The sequence below is a fragment of the Hyperoodon ampullatus genome (genome assembly GCF_949752795.1).
Source record: "Hyperoodon ampullatus genome assembly, chromosome: 2".
Taxonomy (NCBI): Eukaryota; Metazoa; Chordata; class Mammalia; order Artiodactyla; family Ziphiidae; genus Hyperoodon; species Hyperoodon ampullatus.
Genome location: NC_136915.1, coordinates 83,722,741 through 83,735,661, shown reverse-complemented (window position 1 = coordinate 83,735,661; position 12,921 = coordinate 83,722,741). Strand labels below are relative to the sequence as shown.

The window sequence follows — 12,921 nt, the reverse complement described above, 5'->3', positions numbered from 1 at the left end:
TTCACAACCATTACAAGCATGAATACACATGCCCTGGGGTAAAGGTTTTAAATGTAATAACCACTGTCTGCTATTTACATCATTTTTCCCCCTGAATTTTTAGGATGAGAATCTATTAGGCTATGTTTCTAATTGTCTCTGTCTATTCAGGGTACATATATAAAATGCTGGCAAATGCTGGCATATGCTTGCTAGGTTTTACAGAGATATTTTTGTTTTGATCTTTTCAAGTCATATACTCACCTTTCTCTAGCTTATCTCCCTCCTGGTTTATTTATATGCTGGATATCCATTGCCTCCCAGTTTAATTGGGAGGCAGATTCCCAGATTCCCCTACTGTTACAGAGAAATTATAGGTGGGAGGTGGGGAGGTGGTGCAGAGGGGCTGTGAATTCCCCTGTGATTTATAGTTTGACTTTGGAAAAATTCCTGCATCTGTTGTCACAAGTGGCCTAACCCTGAGGCAGGTGTGTTGATCCTCAAGAATGATCCAGGTGAGTTCTTGCTGCTCTCCCTGGTAACCCTCCCTTCCTTCCCCTGCCTTCCCACTTCTCTGGGTGTACATGTAAGGCCAGGGATTGTACTGTCCTTTGAGCCACTGACAGAAGGAACCTATTATCCGCATGAATGCTGACTGCCTGGATGTCACTTCTGAGGTGGCATTGTGCGTAGCAGCTGACTGCCTTAGGAAGTGAAGAAAGGAGCTGGTAATCAGTACAGTCCTTCCCGTGCAGCTCACCCTCTGATTTGGCCTTTTCCTGTAGAGAAATGGGCCCAGCTGACATCTCCATATACGACAGAGACTGTCTGTCCCTTAGCCCTCCATTTATCAGTTGTGTGATGGGGCTTTGCTGCCTCCTGGCTTTTCTGAGATTCTGGCCCCAGTATCCATCTGTACATGTCCTGCCCTTTCCCATCAGTAATGATGAGAACTTCTGACCGGGGATATTTCAGAGGAGACCAGCTGTCTATGTTGCCAAAAATATCTGTCACTCGGTCGGAGGGAGAGGGTTGTTGCAGCAACTATAATTCTGCCTTCTGGATTTGCACAAGATAAGGTACTCTAGGCAACCAGGTGGTATCCATGCTTCCATGATCACATGCGATAGAGCCAGCCATTCTGATTCATAGTCGTTTTAATTATTAACTCTAAGAACTGTTTTGATCTCATATGTGAAATAGAGTTAATAATACGTGTCTCCTAGCATGAGTATTAAATAGACACTATGGTTAAAGTCCTCTGTATAAATGCTGGCTCTTGGGGACCTTGCACATGGGGTGGTGAAGGCTCCTTTGGGGAGCCCGGCTGAGAGCTGGAACGATGTCTGTGACTGCCGCAGTCTAATGGGAGGGACCGCATCCCTGGAGTCTGTGGTTGGGGGGGGGATGCTGAGGGTCTCACTGGTAGCTAGTCTGAATTTACTAAGCGTTGCATGCAGACAGGCCCTTCCGCCAGCTGGGGGAAAGGGTTCTCCTCCTCTCGCAGGTGTTTAAAGCTACTCCAACAGCAGAAAGGAAAGTGGCACTGCTTGCCTCAAAGCTCTCTATCTCCTCCTCTTACCAGCCCCAGCCCTGCCAAGACTTGAATGTGTCCAAGGTGACTAAGGGAAGGGGGAGCTATCTGTCTTTGCCCATGTCTGTGGTGACCAGGGTATCCTCTGCAATTCTCTCTCCATTAGAAAAAAGATCAAGTTAAGACCCTCAGAAGCTACATCTTTAGGAGCCACTGAAAGTCTTTCTGGATCAGTGGGGATTGTTAGGTCACATGACTCTTGGGTAAAAGCCATGGACCCCTCACCTCAATGAACAGCACTCATACAGCAGTTTGTATACAATTTCCAGTGGTTCATGGAAGCCCCATCCCACCAGAGGTTAAGAACTCCTGGCCTAGACTGATTGGTTCTCATAGCTCTTTGGGCAGGATGCATAATTATCTGGTATGTCTCTCAGATGATACCCATTATCAGTTTATGACCATGAAAAAATGATATTTTCCCACTGAAGTATTGTATTCAGGTGGCTGGAATTTGCTTGAAAACAGAGAAGAAGGGATTAATTAAGATCATTTTCTCTTTCACTTGGCCAGCTTTCAAGGCTGGAATGAGTCGGGGTAGTCCTGGCTCCACCTCTTACCTGGTGCCTACCCTGCCCTCTGTCAGAGGGTTCCTGCCTTCTCAGGCATCCCTCACAGTCTGTTTCATTCATTCAGAACTTTGGTACCCTTTCTGGGTGGGAGGTGGGTGTGTGGTGGCCTTGGAAGTATGCACTGTAACTCTGGCGATCCCTGCCATTAGGGGCTGGAGAGCAGGAGGTTCAGGCAGAAAGCAGAATCACAGATGACCCAGAGAAGGTAGCTGGGCAAGGCAGGCACATCCAAGGGCTATCCCAGGCACAGTTCTAACTGTAGAAATGGTTGGCATCAGAGTATCCAGTAATATGCACTGGTGAAATATGAAGGAGTCAGGTACATGGGAGGTGGCCCTTCTGTGGACTCTAGACATATGTGGAAGATATAGTCCCAGGGCAAGAACCTGGAGAGCCAGGCAGGGGGCAGGGGGAAAGGTTGGAGGAGCATCAGGCAGGGCATCCAGGTGGGACATAGGCTGAAGCCCAGCTCTGCAGTCACTTGATGTGGGGACAATGGGAAAGGAGGGGCCACGGGATCCCTAGTCAGACTAGCTGGGACAGTGGTGGGACATGGAGAGCTTGGTAGTTGCAGGTGGACCCAGGAGTCCCCTTGGGTGAGGGCCAAGTGGGCGGAGGCTGTGGACGCACGAGCTGCCTGTTAACTCCCCAAATGACAGAGAGTCTGCAGCAGAAAAGCATCTTAGGTATCTGAGCAAGTGTGATTCAAACCAATTTTAATAGGCAGTCTTAAAATCTGAAGGCAAAAAAATATTTTAAGGCTAAAGAAACCTCTTAAACTCCTCCGCATTGTTCCCTGGCTTTCAAGGCTCAGGAGTCACCTCAGTACCAGTTGGGGTCGGTCAGTGGCTCAGGGCGGTGCTGTCCACACTCTCCTTGCAGGACGTGGGTCCCATAGCCTGCCCTTTGGGTGAGATTTAGGGTGCAGCTGGGCATGTGCCCTGTAGGAGGAATGGACCGGAGAAACAGGTTTTGTGGTCCCTTCCTTTGGAGGGGAAGGGGGGAAGGGAGGCTCACATTTGCTGAGTGCCTAGACTCTGTGTTGCCAGGCTCTTTATGTGTTATCTCTGTTGATCCTCACAAAAACCCAGTAAGTTGGAGGCTCAGAGAGGTTAAGAAATTTCCCAAGGTCACTCAGCTTGCTAGTGGTACAATGAAGACTTGAACCCACCCTGGCTCTCCCTCTACCCTGCCACCTCCCAGCAGCACTTGAAACGGGCAGATATGTGTCTCACAGCTCAGTTTTGGCAGATGTCATTTTGCAGAAGTGCTTGTGAGAAGGGCGAGCCCATGGCAGCCAAGATGGGAGCCCACGCGGCTGGATCTGGTTGGTGAGCCTTTGCACATTCTGGCTTCGTGGATGCCCCTCAGGCCATCTCTGCTGCGCTCCGCATGGGAGGGGCCTCTGAGGGGCTTTTGCTGTCACTATTAGTTGCTGGAAGGGGAAAGAGAAAAGCGTACAGCAAAGAAAGCCTAGGCGCTACAATGATAGGAGAACAAATGAGTGCTCTGGGTGTGTCGCCTGCACAGCGGATGTAGAATGGAAGGAAGCTTGGGAGGTGGGTGGCGGATCATCTTGGATGAGTAAGACTCCCACGGGTGTAAGGCTGGGCTTCAGGAGACAAGGAATCCCCTGAAATTATATGTAAAACTTTGCAATATGTGCCTTTTGTTCTGAGAGGAGGGTCCGTGGTTTTCACAGACTCTCAAAGAAGGCTGAGGCCGCCAGAAAGTCTGAGTCTGCTGTTTGAGAGGCTGGAATTACGCCCTGTGCATGTTCTTTTAATTTGGTCTTAATGCTAAAAATAGAAAATTGAGCTTGCATAATATAGGATTTCTGGGGTGATATCAGGAAATGGGTGGCGGTGGTGGTGGAGGGATGCATGGGACGGGATTGCATGCGACAGTGCGAGAAAGCAGTCAGGGCTGGATGCTCACCTAATTTTGCTTCATGTTATCAGTTATACAATTTTAATAGCCGGTTAGAGAAACAAATTTGTGGAGGGGATGGAAGGCTCGGTAGGGAGCAATCTGTTTGTGAATACTGTCCTTGGTCTCTCTTTATGTGCTCAGCAGATCAGTACCGCTTCCGGATAGAGACCATTTAACAGCCGTACTCTTTCATCCCTTTGAGGAATCTGGGGGAACCGTCAGAGCGAGAGGAGGGGGCGTACAGCAAACGCTCGTAAATGCACCCTCTGTGTTCGCCAGCGACACACAACCCGGCCCTAAGAGCTCAGCCGGCACTTCCTGCCCTCCTCCCGCCGCGTCCAGTTTGCATTCCCTTTTGGAGCAGGAAATAAATCGTGTTTGCATATAGGAAAATGTGTTGAACTGTCTTTGGCGGCTTGTGAAGCTGCTGAGTCTTGCGTGAGGAGGAGGTGACCTCTTTCCTGACGGCGTCCTCCTCCCTCAGCGGTTTCCCAGCCCTTCTCCTCGAGCCCTGTGGCTTTTTCGGGAGGGCAGGTGCTCAGATGCCCGACCTCCTCCCCTAACACCTCACCTGCTGGTGACTGTGATCAGAATCACGCAGACAAGCTGGTACCAGGGAAGCAGGGCTGCTGATAAACGTGCCCCTTTCCAGCCCAGGGCTCCCCAGGCGGGACGCTCTTCAGGGAGCAGGGCCTGCGGAAGGTGGCCTCGGATCCTTAGGATTGGGCCAGTCTGGGTTAATCTTCCTGCTTCTAGGGCACCAGGAGGAACGTCTCACTCCCTAACTCCTTAAAGCTGTCTTTGTTCACCGAGAGCCAGGTCACTGGGGTTTAGTGGAGGCAAAAAGCCAGGAAGGATGGACCTTTCTAGGAGGTGAGGAGTCTCAGCAGTTGCCCCATAGGTGGAGCTGTTTTTTGTTTGTTTGTTTGTTTTTGTTTTTTTGCAGTACGCGGGCCTCTCACTGTTGTGGCCTCTCCCGTTGCGGGGCACAGGCTCTGGACGCGCAGGCTCAGCGGCCATGGCTCACGGGCCCAGCCGCTCCGCGGCATGTGGGATCTTCCCGGACCGGGGCACGAACCCGTGTCCCCTGCATCGGCAGGCGGACTCTCAACCACTGCGCCACCGGGGAAGCCCAGTGGGGCTGTTTTGACCATGTAGACTTGTGCTGGTCTCTTGACTGATGTTCCGAGTGTGTCCCCTGTGGGCAAAGACCAGCTGGGCCTTGTGGCCTTGGATCAGTGCCCTCCGATCAAAGCCTGCCGCCCGCCTTGGGCAGTGTCACTGTCTGCAGGGCTGCTTGACAGTGACCGAGAGCACCTCGGTGTTGTTTAAGGCTTGATGCCTTGATTCTGGGCTGGCCCTGGGAAGGGGAGTGGAGGTGTGGGCAGCCTTATTTTCTCGGTTGCCCTGAAACAGGGAAAAGCAGGTACCTGGTAGGCACATCTTCCTCCTCAGAGACCTCGTCCCCACCCCGTGCCGTGTTGGACAGAGGGTCTGCCTCACGGGGAGGCTGATCTTCTAGTGCGGACTGTGGCACTTTGGGAAAGAGACTCGGTACGCCTCTCAGCCCCTCCCAGCCCAAGGGCTGCTGCTGACAAGAAGCAGTTGTCTGTGGAATATGACTGGCAGGCACCCCCTGTTTCCATGGTTACTAAATAGGGCAGGTTAGTATTAAGGCTGCCCGAGGAAAAAATGGCATTGATGGCAATGCTTGTGCAGGGGCCTTCCTCTGGTCTGCTTTAACCCTATTCCCAGACAGAGTGGGCAACATTTGACGGGAGGTCATGAGGATTTTCTTCAAGGGTTCATCTGGCTGCTCAGCCTTGGCTTTTCTCACAGGTGTATTTCTTGGTTCAGAGGAGTGAGCCTCCCAGGAGGCCAGAGGGGGCGCTGGAGAGCACAGCGCTTTCCCAGAGCTCTGTGCTGCTTGCTCCGGGCCACCCCGCCTCCATCAGTCCCTGGGGTTGCATTAGAGATGCTGACCCCTCTCCCCAGAAGAGCATGGTGTTTAGAAAGCCCTGAATACAAAATTTGACTGGTCCTAGATCACATGTACCAAATCATCAGACAATGGCCACCTACCCCAGGTCACAACCCTTTTTCATGGGACTGTGTCAGTAACCGGTTTAATTATATGACATTAAAAAATCCCATATTTGGTGATCAGATGCCAGGTTCTGGCAAAAACACAGGCTGGAGTCCCTGGTCCTTTGTCTGTCCTCTGCTGCATGACACGCCGTTCTGGTCCTCTGTTTCTTTGTAACTCGAATAGAATCATCATTGTGGGGAGAATAGGGAGGATCGGTGTGGATGGGAGACATCAAAAAACATAAGTCAGTGAAGGGCACTTTACGAATTCATGCAACTATCATCTTTAGTGGCAATAGCAACATGTTATTTTAGTCTCTCTCCTTGGCCATTTCAGGGGAAAATTGATTAAAACCTTTGAGTGCTGCTTTAGAAATTATTTTTTGTGTGGAACAAAAAAATAAAAACTGCTTAGGAAACAGTTACCTAATAAGATTAGCTCACTGTTTAATCCTGACAGAACCAATTCTTCGTGAATTATGGAGACATCTTTTAGAGTAAACAGGGAAAGCCTCAGGTGACAAGAGCTGTGATTCTGCAGTGACCTGTCTTTTGTTTTGCTTTTACCCTGGCCCTGGAGCACTTGACTACGTAATTCTATGTAATTTACATGTCTGAGTTTTTTTAAGTATATTTTCTTTCAAGAATGCACTTCATTCAGTCTTTCTGTGGGTAGGGTATTAAAATTCAGAGGCTTTGGCTGACTAATCTCACTGAATTTCTGTGCAGCATTTAAGGAGCTGCTTCCCTCCCTTTTTCTGAGCCGGGGATGCTAGCCTCTTGGGGAGTTTCTTCTTATTTATTTATATATTGGCTGCGTTGGGTCTTCGCTGCTGCACGGGGGCTTTTCTCTCCAGTTGCGGCGGTTGGGGGCTACTCTTTGTTGCCGTGCGCAGGCTTCTCATTGCGGTGGCTTCTCTTGTTGCGGAGCACAGGCTCTAGGCACACGGGCTTCAGTAGTTGTGGCACGCGGGCTCAGTAGTTGTGGCTCTCAGGCTCTAGAGCACAGGCTCAGTAGTTGTGGCGCATGGGCTCAGCTGCTCCATAGCATGTGGGATCTTCCTGGACCAGGGCTCAAACCCGTGTCCCCTGCATTGGCAGGCGGATTCTTAACCACTGCGCCACCAGGGAAGTCCTGGGAGTTTCTTATTCTGACAGAGCTTGTCACTTCCTGTCAAAGGGGAATAGCAGGTGCAAACTGGGCCCCTTACCTGGTGGCTATTGGCCTGATAGATGAGTCACCCCCACAAAACTGCTGGGGCCATGGGCCCTGGCTGCTCATGTGGACTTACTCTTTGAACCCCATCTAATGAAAATGAGGGCAAACAGAGAAAATGCTTCCTCATGGGTCCAGTTCATGGACCTTGGGAGACAGTATTGACCCACCAACTGGACCATCTCCAAGGGCCCCTCCAGCTCAAAAACCCCATGAATACTACCACCCTTGGTGCTTGCTTCCAAGGTCTCAGGTAGACTTCCCAGGACCCAGGGCTGCACATCTGGGTCCCAGAATCATGGGGGGTGGGGAGCCAGTTGAGGAAGCAGAAAGGAAGTCAGCCCCCCTGGTTGTTCCTGTGATGACAGGCCCTTTGTAGCTCCATCCCCACGTTAGAGGTGTTTATTAGGCTGAGCCTCGGCCCCTTGAGGTGAGTGTGAGATCTGTCACTCTCCAGAGCCCTCATTTAAGCACAGAAGCCACACACCAGACATTGAACAAACAGTTCTCTATTTTTACAGGCTGACTTGACCTAGTCCAAAGGCCGAGGCCTCCTGAGGATTTGACACTAATCCTGTTGGATATTTCTCATACCTCCCTCATGCCTCATCTGGTGTTGTTCCTTTCTGGACTGAATAGGTTCTGTTTCTTCCTCATTACAAGTTTCTGCCTGTGTGAAGTTTTAGAAAGCTTCAGGACACATTCCATTTTTGAGTGGCCGAAGCCACAGAAAGTTAATATTTGGAACGGTAGGAGAGGAAGCGCTACAGGCAGAAACCTGGGTTTGATTAAAAATAAAAATAAAAAAACCCAGAATTGTTGAGAATCCACCCTGACTGGAATGAAAGAAGAAAAGCAATTCCTTTCCCCTAAGGTGTCGGGAGGCTCTTGGTAGGGGTAAAGGCCTCTTAGCACTGGAGAATCGCTTGGTGGTGCTTGGTGGTGTCGGACATGAAGTTCGCGTGCTGGATCTGGGTTAGGCAGGATGGGCAATTACAGTGAAGTGTTTAAAGTGAAGGAGGAGGGGCTTCCCTGGTGGCGCAGTGGTTGAGAGTCCACCTGCCGATGCAGGGGACACGGGTTCGTGCCCCGGTCAGGGAAGATCCCACATGCCGCAGAGCGGCTGGGCCCGTGAGCCATGGTCACTGAGCCTGCGCGTCCAGAGCCTGTGCTCTGCAACGGGAGAGGCCACAACAGTGAGAGGCCCGCGTACCGGAAAAAAATAAATAAATAAATAAATAAAGTGAAGGAGGAGAGTGGGACAAACAGTTGGGTCAAAAGAGGGTACATAGCCTGTCCCCCATCCTCCCAAGAGGCTGCACAGCCAGGTGGGGAGGGTACAGGCTGCTCAGGGTGTTAGCTGACAGACTTGCTAATTAAACACCTAAAGGCAACAGTGCTTTGCCAATAGTGATGGCTATGCCAACGTTATCAGCTGCAAACTGGCTGCCAGGAGCATCCTAATTAAAAATAAACAGTTCTGGGGGTGGCTGAGAGAGTGGGATGGTGATCCTGGCCAGGTTTCTCGGGACTTCTAGGATTGCTCCTAGGGGAAAGTCACACCCAGTTCGCCTTTGGGTCCTTTCCTCAAAGGAGCCTCTGTCTCATCACAAGGTGGTGTGATGTGTGCTTCTTGAACTCCTAGGTGCTGGGGTGACAAGCAAACAGACAAAGCCTCTAGGAGCAGATTGCCTGGTGACTTCAGCCCTGGGGAGGAAAGGTTGGCTGGGGGAATAATGATTTCTGCTGGGTCTCTAAATTGAGGGGACAGCTAAAGCCCAAAGCCTCTTCTAAAAGAGGTTAGAATTTCATCAGAAAATGAGTCTGGTCACATGAGGATTTCTGGCACTGTGTGCATGGCAGGCTGGACACCCGCCTGCCAGAATCGAGCGAGTGGATCGTATTGGCTTCAGCGGAGAGGGAAAGTCCCAGCCTGGCTGGGGAGAAGGAGCCACTCACTCCCCTGCGGCCCGCGGGCCAGAGCAGCACAGCTGCTGCAGCGGGACTGGAGCTCTCACGCCTCAAGCCCCCTCTCCTTTAACCCTAAAGAAAGTGTGTGGTCCAGGGACTGAAGACTGAAAGATGCCTAAGGAATGCAATGCTTTCCACGCCCTCTCGGCTGCTCTGTGCTGCTTCTATCACCGCAAGTCTTTCCTTGGAGTAAAGGTAGGTGTGAGATAAGGTACATCTAAAATTCTCTGGGGGGCCTTGAAAGCACTAGAAAAGTTTGCAGCCCGCTGGCTGTAAAAACAGAGGTGCTGACTTTGACGTATGGATCTTCATAAGCCCCTAGTGGTGTGTCTCCTCTGGAAGCAGAATCGGGCCACACAGAAGAAGGGAGCTCCTTGTCTGTGCTTTAGGATGAAGCTCTGTTTTTCAAGAGACTTTCAGTTTCCTTGGGCTGAAATTTTATACCAAGGTAGCTCAATACTATTTTTCTTTTCTCTCTCTCTCTCTCTCTCTCCCCTTGTTTGTAATGAAGGCTGAGTCCCTCTCTCCACTTACCCTGCTGCTCCATTATGTCAGTAACGTATATAAGTACAAAACCCACCAAATATCTCCTTTCAAATTGCAGTCATGTTCCAAACCGTTTCCGTATTCAGAACTGTCTTTTCTTTTTTTTAATTTAAAGAATGCCCCCATTCTTAACCTTTGTTACAAGACATCAGTACCAAAGGTAATACGTCAATACACTATTTATTTTGATGAAAATATTCAAAGAACCTCATTTGACTAATTCAAGATGAAGCCTCTGTTCTGTTGCCCACCTGTGACAACAACTAAGAATTCCATTTAGTATAGGCTGTCACTGATCTGGGGGCTTGTCTGCCTTGGAAAAATCCTGTTGGCCCCAGCATGACTAAGGACCTCATTTATTCATGGGAAATAGGAATCAGAAAACTCTCAAGGAATTCTTCCCACCCTGACAGCAGAGCTCCCTCTCCTAAGGGACTGACTTATTCGGTGCCACTGAAAAAGCTACAACAGGAAAATTTCATAGGAAATCCTGTTACAGGGAGAAAGAGCCCTTTGTAGAAAAATAGACAGTGAATGTGAAGAGGAGAGGCTTCTTCTAATTTTACTGCCCTTTCGGAGTGTTCAGAATAGCTTTCTAACCATTCAGCCAAGTTCATTTTTGTCTCTTTGTCAAGGAATTTGGAGGAGAGTGAGTAATCATAGGTTAAGAGTGTCTCCTCCCTGATTTAAGAGCCCCTTTCTAACCTGGAGCCCAGTGGGGTGACGTGAGGACCATGTGGTTTCTGGCCTAAATATGGATCGTTCTAGAGTGGGGCAGATGAAGTCATGCCATTAACAGTATTTTAAAGCTGTTGGAGATAGACGGGGAGGTCCCGAAGGGAATCATGCACTGCAGGGACTGGCAGTAGATTTACACTCTAATAGAAGTCCTCCCATAAGCCAACTTCTGCTAATTCAGAAAAGTGCAACTCACCATTTGGTATCTGAGGAAACAGCCCATAAATATCTGGGTCTGAGTGATGAGATTCTGTTTGGAGACCACTGCGCCTCTGCAGTTATTTTCTCCAGGGCCTGCACAGAAAGGCCACAGTAACACATGGGGTTGGTCTGAACTAACCATCCTTCGGCCTCCCCACCACGGCCTCTCTTGGTGGCTGACTGTCGGTGGAAACACCCTCCTTCCCACCTGGGCTTCCTATCCCACCCTCGTATGTTGCATCTTCATAGCACAGAGAGAGGACCTGACCTTCTCACTCACCAGAACCTGAAGTCTTCCAACCCAGCTCAGGCTTTCCCTCTGACTCTTGGGATGTGTTTCCCTGTCTTGTTTTGCTTAGATAGTTACCTGGGAAAGAAAATGTACCTGTGCTCAAATCCCTCATCCTGCCAGTGTTGCCCCAGTGATAACGCTGCATCACTTTATTGACTCCCACTTTAATTAGGGGTTTCAGGTCTTGCTGCTCATAATTAGTTTCCGTTGCAATTAGAGTTTCAAAATTAAATTGGGATTGATTGCCTGATAGCAAAGCGGAAATAAAGCTCCAATTCTTGACCATGGATGCTACTTCCCTTGGCATGAATTTCTCATACCAAAAATAACACTGTGGTAGCCATGGTAACTTTCCATTTGGTCTAATCCATATCATCTCTGGAGAAAGTACAATGTTATTAATAGTGTTTGTTGTATGGGAAGAAAACTAAAAATATAAAAGCTCCGTCATTACATAGGGGACCAATCACACAGGCGCTTTCAGGGAATAAGATCTCATTTGCAGAGATTCTGCAGAATTTAGTATGTGTTTAAGGGCCTTGTGTGGACTTGAATACAAAGGCCCTGGAAAAGAATTAATTGGGAGGCTGAGAATGGAGAGGAGGTCAAGGATATGCAGTCATTGCTGGTCCTCATGTCATGTCAAGGGTCATGACTTTAACATCCCAGAAGGGTTCACACAAGGCACTCATTTCACAAAAGACCTCTGGATCTCAAGTAAGAAAAGGAAAGGACATTTTGCTTACACCCAATGGAAAAGAGTCTGTCATGAAGATATTCCAGATCCACGACATTAGTGGAGCACGTTCAAGTTTGAAAATCCCTGAATGGTGAATGTCATAGCCTTTCTGTGTATAAGAACTTTGTTAGGTGTGTGTGTTGGGGGGTTGATTTAATGACAGCTGAGGCAGGTTCCTGCCTTTGAAGGACTTCCCACAAGACCATTAGTCCACAGTGTCATTTCGTTACATTTGCAAAAGGCTTTCCAATGTCTGAGGTTCCTTCACAAGTTGTCTCCGTGGGGTCTCAAGACAAGCTGAAATCAGGCAGGACAGTAGTTTACCCCTTTCCACAGAGGAGAAGCCGAGGCTCAGAGAAGTTCCCTGCTCCAGAATCATTTAGTGGGGAACCAGGAGTAGAAATCAGATTTTGTGGCCTCAAGCTAAGTGTCCTTTCTCCGATACCATAGTAAGACCAGTGGACGTTGACAAGATGATTCTGTCTCTACTAAATACTTCAGTTAACAATTCAGTTGGGAAAGCATAGTGCGATCCTCAGCTTTTAGGAAAGACTTCAGGGAGGACGCAGAACTGGTTTTCACAGACTAGGTCTCCTTCCTGCAGCAGTGGCAGGGCCACCTTCTGGTGCCCAGAGAGCTGCAGAAGGAATTTAGGAGAAGCACAATAGATCCCATTTCTGGAACTGGCCATGGGGACAAACGCCCACTTCTCTGGCCCCTCGAGTCCCTGATTCTCCTTGTGTGTGGGCAGGGGAACCGGAGCTGAAACTTGCTGCCTTATCAGTGGCTACTGCTGATGAAGGTGGGTGTGATTGTGTCAGGAAACTTCAGGGGAACCAAAGAGACTGGAGTTACCTTGCAAGTGCAGAAGAGCCATCTTTCTGAAAGAACACCAACAAGGAGGTTGGAGTAGGGAGTTGGTGGATAAATGAATCAGTAAGTCTTGGCTAACCAGTCACTAAGTCCAGCGGCACTGGTCTTGTGAACGAGAAGTCGTTGTTAGAAGGCAGTGGATTTTAAGCATATACATTCTCGTACAGAGGTGTGACTGTC

At 49.4% G+C, this 12,921-nt stretch overlaps 1 protein-coding gene across 3 annotated transcripts in view; it reads left to right on the top strand.

Moving 5' to 3' along the window:
• Window positions 1-3,593: 3,593 nt before the first annotated feature.
• The window catches only part of BCAR3 (BCAR3 adaptor protein, NSP family member), a gene marked incomplete at both ends in the record, with an annotated part of 57,408 nt that continues 48,080 nt past the window's right edge, over window positions 3,594-12,921 (top strand). For 2 of the 3 annotated variants that reach the window (XM_079696314.1, XM_079696313.1), the window contains one exon: window positions 9,464-9,547. In XM_079696314.1, coding sequence (XP_079552440.1) covers window positions 9,464-9,547 — 84 coding nt within the window. Of the gene's footprint in view, window positions 3,726-9,463; window positions 9,548-12,921 lie in introns of those variants that run through there. The other variant, XM_079696315.1, reaches the window with a different exon arrangement.